The sequence below is a fragment of the Temnothorax nylanderi genome, unplaced genomic scaffold (genome assembly GCF_030848795.1).
Source record: "Temnothorax nylanderi isolate EJ_2023f unplaced genomic scaffold, tnyl_v1.0 TNYL_tig1057_pilon, whole genome shotgun sequence".
Taxonomy (NCBI): Eukaryota; Metazoa; Arthropoda; class Insecta; order Hymenoptera; family Formicidae; genus Temnothorax; species Temnothorax nylanderi.
The window spans coordinates 20,851-42,596 of NW_027250119.1; the positions used below are offsets into that span (position 1 = coordinate 20,851).

Consider the following 21,746-nt stretch of genomic DNA (forward strand, 5'->3'; position numbering starts at 1 on the left):
TTTGCGACGATACGTGCGTACCATTTCCCTCCTACACAAACTGACGCACGTGCAAGGGAAGACAGAATCATGCTCGAGGGAAACCTAACCTGAAATCGCCGTGAGCTGAAGTCGTGCGCCCGGCGCGCCACAGTGACGAGACTAGCGGACCAGCCCCGGGTGCTTACTAGCGGATAAGCCACAAACATAAGTTTCAGGTTTGATCGCCCACGAAATATTAGACATTAACGATAATGAAAAAACTACACTGGATTCGTGTTCAGCATGCATTACTCTTTATAATCACGTACCTCGAGATTTGGAGAGCAAATATTATTGCAGATATTACAATATTTCCACGCGCAGAAAATTTCACTTTCACCTTCCGAAAACACGTTTGCCTTCGTAAAAATCATAACACGGCAGGTAACCTGTCGAAACTCCGTTGGTCACATGGGTACCATAAGCAGCGTTTACAATGTTAATAGCGAGTTCGCACAATATACAGGTTCCGAGATATTTGATTTGGCGGATTTACCCCGTTAACGGTCTAGCCCCGGTCTCCCCTATATATTGCATCACTGTTGCGGCGAACAGTTTTAATATAAAGATTTTCATGTGACACATGCGAAAGGATCCTGCACCAAATCACGGGAAGATGTACCCCGGTCAAATTGGTTGAAAATTTAGTATTATGTACTTTATGACGTCCTGGTGAAAAGTCCAAACATGAAGTTTTCGAGTTACAGAGCGACAAACATCGGGAAAATGGGTTCATCGGCTCATAGTAGTCCTGTGTACGGTTGTACTGGTTTGTGCCTGTGTGTGTGTGTGTGTGTGTGTGTGTGTGGGGGGGGGGGGTGTGAGTGTGTGTGAATGCGTGAGTGAGTGAGTGAGTAAGTGAGTGTGTGTGAGTGAGTGAGTGTGTGTGTGTGTGTGTGTGAGTGTGTGTGGTGTGTATGAATGAGTGAATGAGTGTGTGTGTGTGTGTGTGTGTGTGTGTGTGTGTGTGTGTGTGTGTGTGTGTGTGTGTGTGAGTGAGTGAGTGAGTGAGTGAGTGAGTGAGTAAGTGAGTGAGTGAGTGAGTGAGTGAGTGAGTGAGTGAGTGAGTGACTGAGTGACTGAGTGTGTGTGTGTGGCCACACAAAGGATCGATAGGCCGTGCTTTCGCAGTCTCTATGCGTACTGAACATCGAGATCAAGCCAGCTTTTGCCCTTTTGCTCTACGCGAGGTTTCTGTCCTCGCTGAGCTGGCCTTAGGACACCTGCGTTATTCTTTGACAGATGTACCGCCCCAGTCAAACTCCCCGCCTGGCAGTGTCCTCGAATCGGATCACGCGGGAGTATTAACGGCGATCGGCCACTCACTCACACGCACACACACACGCACAGGCACACACCAGCATGACCGTACACATTAAGGACTACCATGAGCCGATGAACCCATTTTCCCGATGTTTGACGCTTTGTAACTCGAAAACTCCATGTTTGGACTTTGTGTCCATGGTCACTTTTCACCAGGACGTCATGAACTACATCATACTAAATTTTTAGCCAATTTGACCGGGATCCATTTTCCCGTGATTTGGTACGGGGTCCTTTAAACTTGTCGGTTTCAACAATTGCTGTCGTATCGAGATATGATTTTATTGAGATTTCAGTGAGTTTCAACTTTATAAAATGTATGAGAGCGTATATGTATATGTATGTATAATATATGTGAGAGCAATTGATGATCATATGAGCCGCACGCATGCGGCACTCACGTGTGTGCAAATTTTAAAATAAAAATGTTTATAAATAAATATATATTTGGTCTTCTTTAATTTAACGTTTTTATAACTGCAATAGTACATATTATAGTACATATTAAATATATATTAAAAAGTAGGGTACAAGGTGAGAGCAATTGATGCTCATATGACCCGCATGCATGCGGCACTCACGCGTGCGAGTCATATGAGCATCATTTGAGGACGCATCTGTCTAGCACCATGAGTTCACGCCGTGCAAATTATCCGCACGACGTGCACGCGTCGTAAGCTCACTTTGCGGGCATTTTGTGATCTGGGATGTCTTGTTTTTCTAACGTAATCATTTATTACCTCCTTTAATACTTTATTGTTATTTGAGCAATTATCTATGCTGTTACTTATGAGCGTAGCATTATTTCTCGCAAATGAATCCGATTAATAAGATAAATATGGAACATCTTAATAAGAACTTAATAAGATAAATAAAACAGCAACGTAAAACACGGATGTAAGAAATGACCATAAAGGGTAATTCCACCTTTTCGTTTGAAGTACAATACTATAGAAATTACTTAGAGAAAAATAACGCCTCGTTCGTATATTCATTTCCATGGTTCTTCCTAGTTTTACGTAGTACTAGTATATATCACAGCTCCTGATGCAGGAATTTTTAAGGTGCGAACATCTTTGATAATATTCCTATTAAAAAAAAAAGAAATTGAACACACATGAGCACACATTTGAGATAAGTAGATAATCAAGAGATGGCTTATAACGCGCCTCTAACGCTTTAATACCATATATTACACTTAAGATGTATTTTATTTTATAACGCGCGTAATTAGCGTGCTACATGCGAAGAAAAAAATATGCTTACCCAATAAGATGATGAGCATTCGTAGTGGCATAATAAACGTTTAATTGATTTGATACGTGAACAAGCGTTGATAAATCAACAATTTTCTCTTTATTTGCAAAGTTTACCACTACGTAAACCGATTGCTCCCCATCCGCTTTCCTGTAACAAGCACATAATGATTTTATTATTGATGTTCAGTTTTAAGTGCTACGTTATCTCGCCAGGAAAATTAAATATTACAAATATATAGATACTAGCACACACTAATAAAAAGATCAAATTATTTTTAAACATACAGGGTGTTTCAGAATTGTACGGCACTATTTTAGGGAAATATTTTCTAGGTCAAACTGAACAAAAAAGTTTATATAAACATATGTCCCAAACTTATTTATTAGTAAGATATTAAACAGTAAAGATTATGTTTAACAGTAAAACATTTAAAGTATGTTTTCGAAGTGGCCGCCGTTTTGTTGAATGCAGCATTCAGCGCGATGTATCCATGATTATTCCTGATAGCTGCTGCAGCTTCCATTATGCGATTTCTTATGCTTAATTCTTCTTGCGTGCCAATAGGTCTACACTCTACAATAAACTAAAGACTATCCAAAAAAGTCCAACGTCATTAGACTATTTTCTATGGGGGTTGGATGAAGAGTTTATTGTAGATTTATTGGCATGTAAGAAGAATTCAACAAATAGGCGGCCACTTCGAAAACATACTTTAAATGTTTTACTGTTAAACGTAATCTTTACTCTTTAATATCTTACTAATAAATAAATTTGGGACATATGTTTATATAATCTCTTTTATTCATTTTGACCTAGAAAATATTTTCTTAAAATAATGCCGTGCAAATCTGAAACACCTTGTATAATAAAAACGCGCTCAAATAATATTACTAGAGAATAACAGTAATAACTGCATGCTTTTTTGTTGTATTATATATATATATATATATATATATATATATATATATCCTACCTGGTAAAAGCGAGAACATCATCGCCCAATAATTTCGTGGTTAATTTCGTGGTTGGACGTTTAACCGCAGGCCATTTTCGTAGAGCAGAAACCGCTTTATATAGAGCGTAGTAGGAGTTGTTCTGTTTCTTTTGCGCGGCTAAATTAAGTGTTACGTAGTTTTTATTAACTGATAGCCACGTTTTTGGATTTGTAGAGAATCCTAAAATTTTATAATTGAAATAAATCTCAGATTTTTTATCAAACACAAGTCCTTATAATTATGTATATTGCTTTCATATAATTATACTTTCAATATTATGGTATATGATGGTATGATATTATAGTTTCAATAAAACGTAATGCCTTTTTGATACTACAAAATATGACAAATCCAAACTGATAGCGATAGGATGTTATAATATGATCGATAAGCAACCTGTTTCATCAACAGTTTTTCACCCACTTTTTTTCGTAATCTCAAAATGTGACGTATGACCTGACAAACGTGTCGTGTTGATTCTTAATATGTGGGCCATGACACGAGTCTGAGATTGAAAGCGTGCTACGTTCGATATAAACTAGTTTTTATGGTGTGACCAGTTATACTAAAAAGAAATGGAATTTCTTACTATTTATTAAAAAGTCAATAGTTTGATTAATTTTTTGAGAAAAAATCTATTTGCTTTGCAAACGTTATAGCGAAGTGATATTTAAGTTGGTCGATATTAAAAAAAAGTCGATAATAACATTAAATATTCCTCTGTTTTAAAATTATTAATAAACTTGCAAAAAATAGGTAACAAGCTTCATGCATACATTGTTTTATCAATGATTCAAATATTCTATTAATTGTTGACCAACGAAAAATAGCTTGAAATTTTTCAATCAGCTTAATTTCAACTTGAACTGCTTTTGTGAATTTTTGTAATTAGTTTCGACAGATAATAGTCAGCTTAAATTGCGTTTCAGCTTAAATTGTGGACCTAACTGATAGACTGACATAGCGATTTTAGAAGTTGCTGGGGGGGAGAGGGAAGATAAACTCGTACCAGCAGAAGTGGTGTCGTCCCATTGAAACGGTGTCCTTGCGGGATCCCGAGACGCTTTCTGGTAACCATCTCTGCCGGCATTGCAACCTCGCGGATCTTTGGTGTCTTCCCATGAGATCCACGTGTCCTCCATGCCGATTTCTTCGCCATTATAAGTTACACCCACTCCCGGAAGCAATAAAGTTATCATAGTTATAGCTTCCGCTCGTTGCCGTCCATAACGGGTGACTAATCGCGATACGTCATGATTTCCAGCCTGCGGAAAGAATATAATTTTGTGAAACTACATTATCGACTTTATTATGAATCTTAAAAGTAGGAACTTAAAAGAATCTTAAAAGAGATCACAAGATGCGTATATGTATATATCTATATATATTAGGGTAGCAATATATATATATATATATATATATATTATATATATATATATATATTTTGGGGTCAAAAATTTGATTTTAAGTCTCACCTCTTAAATTCGTTCTACGAACTCTCAAATGAAGACCCTTAAAGAGCAGGCGCTGTAACTTAATATTTAGAGGTCGCTCAAAGCCTCTAAACATTAAATTTTTTTCGAAAAAGTGGTAAAAAACTGCATTTTTTTTTACACATTTTCACTGCTAAATCTCTTTTAGTTACCTTATTAAAGTACCTGGCCATCAAGTTTGAGGTACAACACATGAAACAAAAATGTAAATATAAGTAATTAATGCAATCTTTGGCATAAGATCGTCTATAGCAAATATAAAATGATTTAATAAATTTAACCATTTTTTAACCATCCACGGCTTATAATCTTGTTTTGTAAGTAAATATATCAAACGCCACTTTAGAAAAACATTCCATCATCTTCGAACTAAAGCCTCTCTAAAGTTATATGCTGTAGCTTAAAAATTAATGGTTGTTAATTGCTTCAAAATATTGCTATTCCCTCTCTAAAAATGGCATGTTAACTGAGTGAATTTCATTTGTATCGAAGAATTGAGGCCTCTTTCCGCGATGCTGATTGGTTGTCTCGAATTTTGCATCGCGGCGTGTTTCACTTGTGTCGCTTCTGTGGCTGTCAATTTCATGTAATGAAAAAGCTAAATGGCGCGCGCGTAGCGCGCGCTTGTAGTGTTCTAGTTTTATTAAATAGTGCACTTAATGTAATTTTCTACATTAAATCCTTTTATTATTTTGGAAAATAAATTATTGGGTGTACAACTTAGTTCGGTCCGTTTTCAAAAGATGGCTCTAGGTGCTATAAATGGTTGACGGCGACAGCTGATTTTTGCTGTATCGTGAATTGTCAACATCTGTCAACCAAATATTGTTTACAAGCCTTTGAGTTTTGCACAACAAGTTTAATTTTTACTGCGTTGAAAATGTCGAGTTTCATTCCAAATAAGCACCATTTGCGGGAAGTTTTGATTTTCTGTTTCAATTGGAAGAAAAGTGCAGCTGAAGCGCATCGAATGCTTGTGGAAGTGTATGATAAATCTGCACCATCGGATAAATCTTGCAGAGAATGGTTTCGACGATTTAAAAGTGGTGATTTTAGTGTTGAAGACAAAGAGCGTTCGGGTCAACCGAAAAAGTTTGAAGATGAAGAATTAAAAACATTACTCGATCAAGATTCGTGTCAAACGCAAGAAGAGCTCGCAAAAACATTGGAAGTTACTTAACAAGCTATTTCGAAACGACTCAAAGCCGCGGGATACATCCAAAAGCAAGGAAATTGGGTCCCATATGAATTGAAACCGAGAGATATCGAATGACGATTTTGCATGTCCGAAATGTTGCTTGAACGGTACAAAAAGAAGTCTTTTCTGCATCCAATCATTACCGGAGACGAAAAATGGATTCACTACGACAACCCGAAACGCAAAAAATCGTATGTAAAGCCCGGCCAACCGGGAACATCAACGCCGAAGCCGAATATCCATGGTGTCAAGGTAATGCTCTGTATTTGGTGGGATCAGAAGGGTGTGATCCACTATGAGCTGCTAAAACCTGGTCAAACCATCACGGGAGACTACTACAGGCAACAATTGATCCGTTTAAAGCGAGCTATAGCCGAAAAACGTCCAGAATATGTGACCAGACACGAATCCATAATCTTTCACCATGACAACGCTCGGCCTCATGTTGCTGTTCCGGTTAAAAACTATTTGGAAAATATCGGATGGGAAGTTCTGGCTCACCCGTCTTATAGCCCAGACCTTGCCCCTTCCGACTACCATTTGTTTCGATCGATGCAGAACGCTTTGACTGGAATACGCTTCACTTCAGAACAGGGTATCAAAAATTGGCTCGATTCATTCTTGGCTTCAAAAGATAAACGCTTCTTCCGCGACGGAATCCATAAATTGCCAGAAAGATGGGAAAAAGTAGTGGCTAGCGATGGACAGTACTTTGAATAAGGTATTAATTCATTTTATCGTTCAAATAAATGCGTTTTTCAAGCAAAAAACGGACCGAATTAAGTTGTACACCCATATATTATTAATATATCATTTAAATTAAGTCTACGTTTTCTGCAGGAAGTTTTCTTGCATCGCATTTATCAGATTTCATATAGTTTACGCTATAGGTGATTGTTTTAATGAATTTTGTATGTACAGTCGGCTACTAAAAAAAAAGGTTGCAACACATGAAAGTGACCGCGTATTGGACTTCTTCTTCTTCCTTGGGTAAAGGCTCCTAAGGAAATGTCTTGCAACCTTTTAGGCTGCGTTCGAAAACTTCACTCGGGTGCACATCTGCGTCGCGTCTGTCCTTGTTCAATTTTCAGTAAGTAACAAAGATAGAGCGATGCTGGGTGCATCCGAATAGTTTCCAAACGCAGCCTAAAAGGTTGCAAGACATTGGCCGCGTATCAGACCTCTTCTTCTTCCTTAGGAGCCATTACCCAAGGAAGAAGAAGAGATCCGATACGCGGCCAATTTCATATGTTGCAACCCTTTTTTTTAGTAGCCGACTGTACATACAAAATTCATTAAAACAATCACCTATAGCGTAAACTATATGAAATCTGATAAATGCGATGCACGAAAACTTCCTGCGGGAAACGTAGACTTAATTTAAATGATATATTAACCCTTAAAGGACCCCCTGGGTCAAAATGACCCAGTAAAAAAATTGTGTCGCATTATCTACCATTGAAACGCTGAAATCGGGATCTGTCACGCCACCTCTTGGTAGTTTTAACCTCTCTCTAGATGGCGGTACAGTCGCTGTAAGTCAGCAGGCGTCCGGCTGTGTCTGGCTGCCGTCCGCATCAAACGTTCCGAAAATCACAGGTCCTTTTTTGAAATGTTAGCTTTCGCGCGTATTTTTACCTTAAAGTATATAATCCAGAGAGTATGCAGTTAAATTTTCACGTAAAAATATTGAAAATTTAGAAAGTTATTGAATATTTCGTAAAAAATAATTTTCTGGTTTATAAACCATATTTTGAATTTTTGAACCATAAAGCTTTATTAATAACCCTTCACAAACAATCTCACATTCATTTTGAGTGTTGCAAGAATGCACCCTTTTAATTTCAGCCAAAAAGAATCGATCCCCCGTTTGTGGTAATTACGCAAAGTAGCGCTGGGTCAAAATGACCCAGTGTGTACTTTATGTCTCAAACAGGTAGTGTGTCCTTTAAGGGTTAATAATATAATTTATTTTCCAAAATAATAAAAGGAATCAATGTAGAAAATTACATTAAGTGCACTATTTAATAAAATAGCAATATTTTGAAGCAATTAACGACCATTAATTTTAAGCTACAGCATGTAACTTTAGAGAGGCTTTAGTTTAAAGATGATGGAATGTTTTTCTAAAGTGGCGTTTGATATATTTACTTACAAAACAAGATTATAAGCCGTGGATGGTTAAAAAATGGTTAAATTTATTAAATCATTTTATATTTGCTATAGACGATCTTATGCCAAAGATTGCATTACTTATATTTACATTTTTGTTTCATGTGTTTTATCTCAAACTTGATGGCCATGTACTTTAATAAGGCAACTAAAAGAGATTTAACAGTGAAAATGAGTAAAAAATGCAGTTTTTTACCATTTTTTCGAAAAAAATTTAATGTTTAGAGGCTTTGAGTAAACCGAGTAGAAAAGTCCTCTATCATTTTGCGAAATTCGCAATACTTATTAAGAAATTAATTGAAAAAGATCGGCCAATCAGAAGCCGGCGCGGCCAGAAGAGACGTCCCACACTCCCACCGTAACCCCCGTACTAGGCGCGCGGCGAAGCAGTGGAAGGGACGCTGCCGCTGGCTTGCGAGCGGCGCGTAAAGCTCCTTGCACAATAGCTTTGTCGGCAACTTTATCGTTGTCGCTATCGCTATCGCTATCGCCTATTGTGCAAGGGGCTTAACGCTAAAGCTCCGCGTCGAATTATTCTCTCTCTCTCGCGCGCGCGTACGAAATAAAAAATAATATGCTGTCAGAATAAAACGCCATTCACGGTCCGAGCTTGGATCTTACAATTAGTAGCCTAATAATAATATATTTTGTGTATTACACATAATTTTTTCTCCAACAATTTAGTAGACTGCGCGCCGACTAAATTGTCTGCAGACTTGCAACACAACAGCTCCCGTTGGAGTAGTAAAATCCTCTCCCTCCCCGTAATTAAATTGATTTGATTTAACTATTACTACGTTTACGCGAGCGTTACTTTTGTAGTAACACGATAATTCCTTCTCGTAAACGGGATTTTGTAGTAACTTACGATAATTTACTTCGCGTAAACGTAGTATGTGACGCTAAGCATCTAAATAACTATAAAGAATTTATTGCGAAAAATTTTATGTAGTGCACAAAAAATATTATTAGGCTACTAACAATAAGATCCAAACTCGGACCGTAAATGGCATTTTATTCTAATTTGATTATGCTGTCATTTCCTCGCCACCTTGCGGTATACAGCACGGCGCATTTTTTTTAAGTGGTATCCCCAGTAGGTCTAATCCACTCTCATAAAATTTAATGCAACAATTGTTCGAAGTGCCTCCCTCGTTCTTGTAAACAAAGTTCGGCCCTTCGAGTAATATTGCGCGTCGCGCGATACGCCATTTCTGGCGTGATAGTATTAAAAGCTGCGAGAATTGCTTCTCGTACTTCAGCTTCTGTACCATCACGCCTGTGCTCGATTACGGCTTTAATGTGGCCCCACACAATAATCCAGCACATTAAGATCTGGCGATCGCGGCGGCCAGATGATTGGGCCACCTCGACCAACCCATCTGTCCAGATAATGCGCGTTTAAAAATTCGCGTACTTGTCGAGAGAAATGTGCAGGAGCCCCGTCGTGTTGAAAAATTATTTCTGCTCTTGCATGAAGAGGAATATCTTCGAGGAGAGCAGGCAACTCATTTTGAGAAGAAAATTCCTGTATATCTCTCCATTTAAACGGGGCGGTAGGAAATAAGGACCGATCTAAAAATTGCCAAAAAAATGATTTTTAAAGCTGCGAAAGAAAATTCCTTAAATAATTTTAAATGGCTTCGATGATTAAAATTCAATGTAAAGAATAGGGCAAGGAAAGCCGTAACGGGATGCTCGTGTTAAATTATTTTTAATAAATATTTTTCCAACCATAGTAAACTGCGCGCCGACAAATCGTTAGACTTGAAACACAATTTTGGTTGGTGTAGTAAAATTCCCTTCCACCTCCTTAATTAAATCGTTACGATTTAATTTTTGATGCTAAGCATCTAGAAATTGTAAAAAAATTTAGTGAGAGAGAATTTTACTACACCAACCAAAATTGTGTTTCAAGTTTGACGATTTGTCGGCGCGCAGTTTGCTATGGTTGGAAAAATATTTGTTTATTAAAAATAATTTAACACGAACATCCTGTTACGGCTTTCCCCCCTTGCCCTATTCATAATAAAATTCCTTAACTTACTAAGTAAATTTACTACTTACGATTCAATCCGCTGTTATTCCCGCCCATACATTTATCGCCCAGCGATATTGAAATGCGCGATCTCGAACGACGTGCGGATTTTCTTCTGCCCAATACAGATAATTTCGTGTATTAAACACGTCATTCGGGGTGAATGTAGCTTCATCCGTCCATAGAATACGGTCGGGGAAAAAATTATTCCGCCGACACTGCGCGAGAAATCCTGTATGTGTTTCGCTGACTGTTAATATTTATTAAAAACTAACGCAAAAACATTAAATAAAGATAATAAAAATACCTTCACAAAGATAGATGCGCTGTTCTTGATCTCTCGGAAAAAGTTGCTGTACTCCCTGATGATGATACGGATGCTGTCTGTTCCGACGTAAAACACTGTGCACTTTGTATCGCGAGAAACCAAGCAGCCGAGACACATAGCGTACGCTGTACCTGGGGTTTTCTTCGAACACCTGCAGGATTCTTTCCTCATCGTTTACACGAATCTGCATCGGTGCACCAGCGTTTCGCCGATTTAAAACCACACTTCCCGTATCTCTGGCGCGTTGCACACACCTCGAAATTACTTTGTCATCGGGATGTCGTTCACGCTCGGGAAATCGTTCCGCGTAAACACGAGCCGCGCCAACAGCGTTTTCTCCGGCTATTCCCTACGCGATAATCATATCGGTGTATTCTCTTGCAGTATATCCCGCCATTTCTTTATAATTTTTATAAGACACACAGATCGAATTCTGGGCACCTACTGTTGTGAAACGACGAGATCGAAAGAAAGCCGGTAACAAATGCTTGATGAGCAGCGTTTGAAACAAATGACCTTAGGAACAAATAAAGCATTTGTTATCGCCGCGGCTTTCTTTCGATCTCGTCGTTCCACAACAGTAGGTGCCCAGAATTCGATCTGTGTGTCTTATAAAAATTATAAAGAAATGGCGGGATATACTGCAAGAGAATAACACCGATATGATTATCGCGTACGGAATAGCCGGAGAAAACGCTGTTGGCGCGGCTCATGTTTACGCGGAACGATTTCCCGAGCGTGAACGACATCCCGATGAAAAAGTAATTTCGAGGTGTGTGCAACACGCCAGAGATACGGGAAGTGTGGTTTTAAATCGGCGAAATGCTGGTGCACCGATGCAGATTCGTGTAAACGATGAGGAAAGAATCCTGCAGGTGTTCGAAGAAAACCCCAGGTACAGCGTACGCTATGTGTCTCGGCTGCTTGGTTTCTCGCGATACAAAGTGCACAGTGTTTTACGTCGGAACAGACAGCATCCGTATCATCATCAGGGAGTACAGCAACTTTTTCCGAGAGATCAAGAACAGCGCATCTATCTTTGTGAAGGTATTTTTATTATCTTTATTTAATGTTTTTGCGTTAGTTTTTAATAAATATTAACAGTCAGCGAAACACATACAGGATTTCTCGCGCAGTGTCGGCGGAATAATTTTTTCCCCGACCGTATTCTATGGACGGATGAAGCTACATTCACCCCGAATGACGTGTTTAATACACGAAATTATCTGTATTGGGCAGAAGAAAATCCGCACGTCGTTCAAGATCGCGCATTTCAATATCGCTGGGCGATAAATGTATGGGCGAGAATAACAGCGGATTGAATCGTAAGTAGTAAATTTACTTAGTAAGTTAAGGAATTTTATTATAAATAGGGCAAGGGGGGAAAGCCGTAACAGGATGTTCGTGTTAAATTATTTTTAATAAACAAATATTTTTCCAACCATAGCAAACTGCGCGCCGACAAATCGTCAAACTTGAAACACAATTTTGGTTGGTGTAGTAAAATTCTCTCTCACTAAATTTCTTTACAATTTTTAGATGCTTAGCATCAAAAATTAAATCGTAACGATTTAATTAAGGAGGTGGAAGGGAATTTTACTACACCAACCAAAATTGTGTTTCAAGTTTGACGATTTGTCGGCGCGCAGTTTGCTATGGTTGGAAAAATATTTATTAAAAATAATTTAACACGAGCATCCCGTTACGGCTTTCCTTGCCCTATTCTTCACATTAAATTTTAATCATCGGAGCCATTTAAAATTATTTAAGGAATTTTCTTTCGCAGCTTTAAAAATCATTTTTTTGGCAATTTTTAGATCGGTCCTTATTTCCTACCGCCCCGTTTAAATGGAGAGATATACAGGAATTTTCTTCAAAATGAGTTGCCTGCTCTCCTCGAAGATATTCCTCTTCATGCAAGAACAGAAATCATTTTTCAACACGACGGGGCTCCTGCACATTTCTCTCGGCAAGTACGCGAATTTTTAAACGCGCATTATCCGGACAGATGGGTGGGTCGAGGTGGCCCAATCATCTGGCCGCCGCGATCGCCAGATCTTAATGTGCTGGATTATTTCGTGTGGGGCCACATTAAAGCCGTAATCGAGCACAGGCGTGATGGTACAGAAGCTGAAGTACCAGAAGCAATTCTCGCAGCTTTTAATACCATCACGCCAGAAATGGCGTATCGCGCGACGCGCAATATTACTCGAAGGGCCGAACTTTGTTTACAAGAACGAGGGAGGCACTTCGAACAATTGTTGCATTAAATTTTATGAGAGTGGATTAGACCTACTGGGGATACCACTTAAAAAAAATGCGCCGTGCTGTATACCGCAAGGTGACGAGGAAATGACAGCATAATCAAATTAGAATAAAATGCCATTTACGGTCCGAGTTTGGATCTTATTGTTAGTAGCCTAATAATATTTTTTGTGCACTACATAAAATTTTTCGCAATAAATTCTTTACAGTTATTTAGATGCTTAGCGTCACATACTACGTTTACGCGAAGTAAATTATCGTAAGTTACTACAAAATCCCGTTTACGAGAAGGAATTATCGTGTTACTACAAAAGTAACGCTCGCGTAAACGTAGTAATAGTTAAATCAAATCAATTTAATTACGGGGAGGGAGAGGATTTTACTACTCCAACGGGAGCTGTTGTGTTGCAAGTCTGCAGACAATTTAGTCGGCGCGCAGTCTACTAAATTGTTGAAGAAAAAATTATGTGTAATACACAAAAAATATTATTATTAGGCTACTAATTGTAAGATCCAAGCTCGAACCGTGAATGGCGTTTTATTCTGACAGCATATTATTTTTTATTTCGTACGCGCGCGCGAGAGAGAGAGAATAATTCGACGCGGAGCTTTAGCGTTAAGCCCCTTGCACAATAGGCGATAGCGATAGCGATAGCGACAACGATAAAGTTACCGACAAAGCTATTGTGCAAGGAGCTTTACGCGCCGCTCGCGAGCCAGCGACAGCGTCCCTTCCACTGCTTCGCCGCGCGTCTAGTAGGGGTTACGGTGGGAGTGTGGGACGTCTCTTCTGGCCGCGCCGGCTTCTGATTGGCCGATCTTTTTCAATTAATTTTTCAATAAGTATTGCAAATTTCGCAAAATAATAGAGGACTTTTCTACTCGGTTTAACTCACTCTACTTGCATACAAGAGGTCCGGCGATTATTACCAGACACCCTGTATATGTATGTATAATAGCGCATTTCGAGTTGCAATGTATACTTCAAAAAGAAAGCATATTGCATAATATGCTTAAAAAAATGTCGAGCCTTCAATCACAAGCGATATTTGGAGATTGATATTCTTTCTATATAGATTCGAAAGACACGTTTCTCTCGACTTACCACCCAGTTAGCAGTTCCTGTTAAAACAGGCATGTTTACCATCCATCTGTCGATCAATCTCTTGAAATCAGTTGCTTTAGAATCTTGATTCGTTTCGTCAAGAAAACCAAAATTAAAGGGAAAGTGTGCGCCGTACACATAATACTTCATTGTATGCGTTATGTTTCCATTAGCCTCCATCATCATAACTCTTTCCGAATATTCATCTATCACTTCTCGCCATTCTTTGACTATTTCGTAGGTGCGCGGCTGAGCCTTGGTGTATATCTTATGCGTGTAGCCGTAGTCCTCGGGATTTGGATTACCCGTAAGTGGTTCGTCCAAGAATCTGACGTCCTCGCACAATTGTGGTATCGCGTCCACCCGAAAGCCGTCCACCCCCTTGTCGAGCCAAAATCTCATGACATCCTGAGGGCAGGAGTAGAAAGCACGAGATATATATACTTGAGTGAACCATCTATATGCATATACCTTCCCGATCTATATGAGTATGTATATCTTCAAGTGGATTAAACCACTAGGCTACATACAGTATTTCTCATTAAAGGCGTGCATTCGATCGAAGTAATAGTTTGCATACAAAAATTATGTGAGATAATTTGATTAATTACTTTGCTATGTTTTACACAAAATCAAATCGTTAATTCATATTTTAGGAAATGGAAAAATTTACAATTAGTATACTGTAACATAGTTACAGTAATGCCTTGATTATATGTACAATATATATGTATATATATATAGTATGATTAATTACTTAACTCGAATGATTATTTTGTATCAAATGTAATTTTCTATCAGGTTGAATTAATAAGAAACATAAAAAAGGGAAGATAGGTGTTGCTACAAAATGTTGTTAATTAAATTGAACAAGTTATTCCCGATTAGCTAATATCTTTGCTTACAAAGGTAAATACGGGTTTACAAAAACGAATGAGTTGCTGCAGTTGCTTCTCAGTTCCGTTTGGCTTTATATTATGAATGTAGCATGTTCCGAGACGAGAAAATTTTGTGACATAAGGGATTTGAAGGGGAATTGAGGCTGCGTAAGAGGAAGCACTTGCCTTGTTGTGGAACAATTTTACGAAAGAAAAGAATATGAAAAAATAAACCTCAACATCTGTCATGCACGAGCAAATATACGGAATATACTGGCAAACAATTTTTGTTCCGTAAATAATAAAACAAACGAAAGACACATTTTACACAACTTGGGATTTCGCCAAATTTTCAAGGCCAATTCAAAAATGTTTGCAGATTGTGTCACGCGAGCTTACCGCGCTATTCACTGCACGATAGTTTGTCCAATCCGGATTTTATTGCGTGTACCAGCGTACTTAACAACTTTCGATATTACGCTATGTTGAGAAAAGGTTACTCTGTAATTAAGTCAGATGGCATTGCTAAATATTCTAAATCATTAAGTTGCTCCCACTCTACATTTTATTATTCCGGGTTCTTCTTGTCGAGATCTCTCTATAAGACGATACGTATTTTTTGCAATTCAGACACGTATATTTTACTCTAATAAATAGAAATACTTTGTAGTTCAATCTGGTTGCAACACGCTACCGCTGGGTATTTCACCATTTCACTGTTTCTCAAATTACAGGCCCAGGATTTGATCGCAGAATATGAATGCTTGCAAAACTTTCATGTACTATATAATTTTTGTAACGTAAAAAGAAAAAGAAATAACGTGTGTTATAACGGCTACGGGAAAACTTGACCTTTAGTCTTTAATTAAGTACAAGTACAATGTGCAAATAATTTCTTTGAAAGTTGTTATTCCAGCTCGGCGAACTTTTGTTTGTTAAATTGATCGTAATTATCTCGCTTCACGCCCGCTGGACATTTGTTACCGTACAGTCGGATGATCATTATCGATCATCATTTTCCTCGTGAAATCGCATTAGTGTGCATTGGTCGCGTGATATTTTAAGTGTCCACATCTTTGAAAAATTGGCAAATTGTACGTCCGCTTCCTGATTCATTCCGCGAGCATAATTTTACGCTCATCGCGTTCGCGCAACGAGCAGCTAATTACCGCTTCTCGGTCCGCGACAACGCGATCAGAGAAAACACTTGCCCGTCCATTTTACGTATATTTCAACAGGCCTTGATTTATCCGCGTCCGCGAGTTTAATTACCCTTTTGGTGTAAAAAAAACAAATGCGGCGTTGCACGATAGATGCGGTAGATGCATGACGCGCCCGCGTCATGTGTCGTGTATCGTATCGTCGTCGTCGATCGTTTTTTATCGCGGTCACGCGTGATTTTTCTGAAACGTCAATAATTTCGAGCAAATTGCCGAGAGAGCGGAGAGAAGGATAGAACGGTGTTTGCTTTTCGTTTCGCAAACGCGGGACGAAATAAAGAACGGAAAATCTGTCGCGCGCACGGCGATGATGACGGAAAAAGCGATGTCCTTGCACGATGTATACAGGTAACAGGCCGGATTTATTTTCACCCCTAGTGACATAGACGACACGCTGTAGGCTGTAGGAGCGACAGATTACAATTCGACGCCCCTACACAGCTTTGCTGTTGTGCTGTTAACTACTGTATCGCTGTAATCAAAGTCGCTTGTCACTCAAGACAACACGAGATAACAACATAATCCGATATCAGTTTTGATCCAAGTTCTGATCGAGACAATTGGATATTTCATTATCGATAATTTTTTTTCATATCGAGCTGCACGTGGGCCACTTATCGGGGGAATTTTGCCTCAAATTTATTAAATATGAAAGTTGTTCGGCTGACATGTCGTGTTTTAACAATAAGTATAATCGGAAATTTACCGCGATCTCTAGCGTTCATGTGATTCGTAACTATGACCCATGAGAATATGAGAACATAATTGTAAGTTTGCAAAATATATTATATTAATATAAAATTATAACTTTATATTAAAACCAATTTGTTTGTCAAAATAAGGAATAAGATGAGAACCAAACTCAATTACGATAGTTATTTCGTACTTCTATATACCTTCATTGCGTTCACTACGTTCTCGTTTTCATAATTGAGATCGGGCTGCTCCGGTAAGAATTGATGCAGATAATACGCTTGTCGTTCTTCACGCCAGGTCCATGCTGATCCACGGAACACACTCACCTATACGTGCAGATAATCATTCCGTTTTACGTTCAATTATGCATTTAAAGCTACATTGCAGATATAAAATGTCAAGTATGCGTGGATATTCGAAAGAACGTTGCGTTTATACTAGCCGGGAGTTAGGATGTTGGCAGCATTGCTCAGTTTGGATGACTTATTTTATGTCGCAAGTAAAAAACGTGCCTACGTGTGTGTATTACATAATACTGATGGTAATTTCGAAATTGACGAAACACTTGGTGCATACGAAAATTTGTAATTGCGATGATGGATAACCGGTTACTTACGTATCTTCCACTTTGTCAAACAATAGAGTAAATTTTTAAGATGTTACGCATTATTAACTTACATCGACGCTTGATGACAAATAAAAAAATAGAGAAAGATTTTCGTCTTATCGATTATCGCAGTTGAGTCGACATTTAACCTTTATTTAAAATAATATGTAATTTACAGATGTTAGGTCAACATTTTTCTAAATTGTCTCAACTGTAATAATTGATAAGAAGACATCCTTGAGAGATCAATTATATCTCTATAATCTGATCTCAAATGTTTCTGCTAGTGTAACATTTCTCTTTTAACGTTTATTAACATATAATTACATCATACGTTAACAAAACTCGAATATATCTGTTCAAACGTGAAATTCGGATAGCTGCAAGATTACTCATGCAACTTGATGATAATGCGAATCGTTAATAAGCACATCGTGCGATATTCGTTTACTATAGGCTTTTAAAATTAGTACAAACATCCTCTAATGTTAAGCATTGTTTATATCACACCGCGAGATAGAGAATTAATAATGAAAGCTACCTTAATTTCATTCAGAGAGCACAAAAGAGGATACTTGAAATTTGAATATCGACATAACTCGCGTATTCGGACTTGGATTAATTTACCGACTTTAACAACATCGTCTATTCACGAAGCACAACTCTCGCGTCGTCTGTCTCCGTTGTCCTCAGTCATGTTACGGACGTACCTTCGGGTGTTACCTTAATTACTTACCCAATTATTCGGCACCGTAACTGTTCCATTCGGCAGCACCTTGCCTTTATGCCATACGTAATAGTCGGTGTAAGGTTCTATGCTTTGCAAACTTTTTTGGAACCATTTGTGTTGGTCCGACGAGTGATTAGGAACAAAATCCATGATAATTTTTATTGACGCGTTATGCACGGCCTTTGTGAGCGCCTCGAAATCCTTCATAGTTCCAAACGTCTTATCGATGTTGACAAAATCGGAAACATCATAACCAAAATCGACCATCGGGCTCGGATAAATCGGAGATAACCAGAAAGCATCGACATTCGACTCGGTGAAATGTTCCAATTTGCTCATAATACCTGTATACAAAAACTTTTGAATTCTATTGTATTTACGAAATATTTCTCTGTTAGTCTTTTAATGTGCGATTAAATAAATAGATAAACGTTTAATTTTCCGAACGTATTTAACTTTTTCTTACAAATGTTTTGTAATCGATTTAAATTATCAAGGTATAAAGTCAATATAAAATATGAAAAATTTACAACAAATACTTAATTTATTTAGAAATATTCGAAGAAGAAAGGGTGGGGGGGAATTGATTCATTGAGTCAAAGATTTTTTTTTAATCGATTCTATATTTAACAAAGAATTTGTTGTCGAAAGTAAAAGCTGTAAATTTCTAAAATATATTTTTTAAACATTTTTTAAACATCTAAATACGTGATTATAACTGTAATAACGTAACTGTAATAACGATATCTCTAACTAAGCGCGAAGGAGAGAATGCGATAATTTATTCACACTTATTGTTTACTTTCTTAAATGCTACTTTATCTTATTATTTAGATTTAGAATGACATATTTTTACTTTATATATAATTGTATTGCTCTATATTATCTCTATATTATGGAAATTATAATAAACTTTTCTAGGATTTCATTGCGAATGAAAAAACATACCCTTAAGATCCCCGACACCATCACCATCACTATCCTTGAAGCTTCTGGGATAAACTTGATAAAGAGACATTGACTGCCACCATTTTGGACTAGATTCACCATATGCGAGATTGGACGATAGTAGTATCGTACAAAGTGTTATTACACCATTCATCCTTGTTAGATCTTAAAAATGAATTATAAATAATTATTCATGCATGCGGTAATGTCAATAAATATGTATAATAGTATCTGCATAGAGGATTATTCTATACATAAATAGCATCTCAATCGTAGTTTATTTCAAAAACGGTAAGAGACAAAAGATGGAAAAGTTTAGACTTATTGGAGACGTTAGGCTTATTGGAGATATTGTAAAACAAATTTAATATAATTGTTAATTTTAAAAGTAACCAATGACTTGATTAATGACTAAGATTTTATTTATTAAACAGATAAATTTGAATTGTTCTTTTTAGTGCCACAAAAAAATGTATATAATATCTTTAATAACGAATTACATGTCTTTAAATATTAATAGCTCTTGAGCTCAGTTGTCGATTATAACGTTTGATGAAACTCTTTTAAACTTATATTGCAATATCATAAAACAAAATATAATCTGCAGATTTATTTTAGTAACATTTTACCAAAAAACGTAAATGAAACCTGAAAGCTATTTGATTCAGATATAGGGGAGACCGGAGCCTAACCGTCAGTTTTTTTTCGGTGCCGATTTTTAACAAGAAAATAAATAATTTTAGTTAAATGTGGTATACCACTGTAAAGAGTGAATCTTTAGCTACAAAATTTATATAGGAAATTTTTATCTACGTCGCTTTGTTTAACCGGTATAGAGCAAAAACGACAACGGTGGAAAAATTGAAATCTCAAAAATGCCGGGGTTTAACCGTCACACTGCATTTTCAATACATATACGTACATCTAATCCTAAAAAATGATAGGATACATCTTAATAATTGTTTTTTAAGAGAAAAATATAAAAATTTATTTAAAATTTTTATGCGAAACATTATTAAAAAATAGTTACGAGGGTTCCTCTTTCCGCAGAAGTCACTCGCCGACTTGTTTCACTCCTCGACGTCCGATGACTCTATTCGGTGTCTGAACGGTTGTAATTCCCGTCTCATCCATATTCCATATGCAGTGAGCCTGGAAATGCCCGGAAATGCCTTGGAAATGCACCCGGACTGCTTACTGACGGATTAACCCCAAACACAAGTTTCAGGTTTGATCGCCCACGAAATATTAGACATCAACGATAATGAAAAAACTACACTGGATTCGTGTTCAGCATGCATTACTCTTTATAATCACGTACCTCGAGATTTGGAGAGCAAATATTATTGCAGATATTACAAAATTTCCACGCGCAGAAAATGTAACTTTCACCTTCCGAAAACACGTTTGCCCTCGTAAAAATCATAACACGGCAGGTAACTTACCGAAACTCCGTTGGTCACATGGGTACCATAAGCAGCGTTTACAATGTTAATAGCGAGTTCGCACAATATACAGGTTCCGAGATATTTGATTTGACGGTTCAACCCCGGCGACGGTTAAGCCCCGGTCTCCCCTACTTTCTCTAACCTATTTATACAAGCATTATCTATAAACTCAAGTTGGACGGAAATTGCAAACATGTGTATGTGTGGCAATACATGTATATATATTATATGTATATATATATAATATCTAGCAAATACAACTTTGCGATGTATTATGTAAGCTGCGAGACATCTATATAAACAGTTGTTTCGCTATATCTCAACAATCCCAAAATCACAAATTAATCATTTATTTATCAAAATTAAATCAAATTACACAAAATTATTATAATACGTTTAACAATGTTTTAAATATATATTTTCTAATTTTTTAAAAGTGAAATAAATTATATAAATTATCGCTCAAATATTAGGAGACATCTCGTGCCTTTTATTATCGGTTCTAACATTGATTCGTCTTGTATATATCTTGAGATACCTCGATGTAACAGCAACTTAATTTTTGTTACTGTATTTTCTATTATAAAGTTTGTAAAATGGTAAGTAGCAATAAAATTGTTTCTACAAATTGCGCACTTACTAATAATTTATCGGCACAAATGCTTATGTTCGGACTAATAGAGACTTCTCGGACACTTACTATATGATCTACTGTTGTAGAGTAAACGAATCTTTCCTCTTTTATAGCCGCCCTATGTAATTACGGTCGAGTAGAATTTCATGCACACAACGCAATGATTTCTGCGCAGAGTACATTAATATATGTCTAATCGCGATATATATATATATATATATATATATATATATATATATATCTCTTTAGCGGAATTTTTTATCTAACTCCTTCAAGATAAGAAAAGTCATCAGTGCTACAACAACTAAAGCAGTGTCTCTCAAAATGATAGAACGCAAAAATTAATTGATTAACGCGTATATATATACGTCGAATATATATTATATA

The 21,746-nt window shown here is 37.2% G+C and overlaps 1 protein-coding gene across 2 annotated transcripts; it reads right to left on the reverse strand.

The window, feature by feature from the left end:
* Nucleotides 1–252: 252 nt before the first annotated feature.
* On the reverse strand, nucleotides 253–21,528 carry LOC139786510 (alpha-glucosidase-like). 2 transcript variants are annotated; one of them, XM_071725663.1, is made up of 9 exons: nucleotides 21,426–21,528; nucleotides 19,278–19,442; nucleotides 18,336–18,673; nucleotides 17,193–17,318; nucleotides 14,199–14,606; nucleotides 4,609–4,864; nucleotides 3,578–3,779; nucleotides 2,611–2,751; nucleotides 253–2,432 (listed from the first exon to the last, which is right to left on the reverse strand). In XM_071725663.1, exons 2-9 carry the CDS (start codon nucleotides 19,429–19,431, stop codon nucleotides 2,360–2,362), a joined length of 1,698 nt encoding a protein of 565 aa, XP_071581764.1. In that variant the 5' UTR covers nucleotides 19,432–19,442; nucleotides 21,426–21,528; the 3' UTR covers nucleotides 253–2,359. The 2 variants fall into 2 exon arrangements, with proteins under 2 accessions (XP_071581764.1, XP_071581762.1); XM_071725661.1 differs by having other exon boundaries at nucleotides 21,366–21,521.
* Between the last annotated feature and the right edge of the window lie 218 nt (nucleotides 21,529–21,746).

Bases quoted from the DNA above. Each gene is read 5' to 3' on its own strand.
- LOC139786510 (XM_071725663.1), bottom strand. From the start codon at position 19,431: ATGAATGGTGTAATAACACTTTGTACGATACTACTATCGTCCAATCTC. The intron at 14,607-17,192 runs GTATATAGAAGT...TCCTGCCCTCAG, and splicing joins ACGTAGTGAACGCAATGAAG to GATGTCATGAGATTTTGGCT. The intron at 2,433-2,610 runs GTAAGCATATTT...TTTTTTTAATAG, and splicing joins AATGCTCATCATCTTATTGG to GAATATTATCAAAGATGTTC.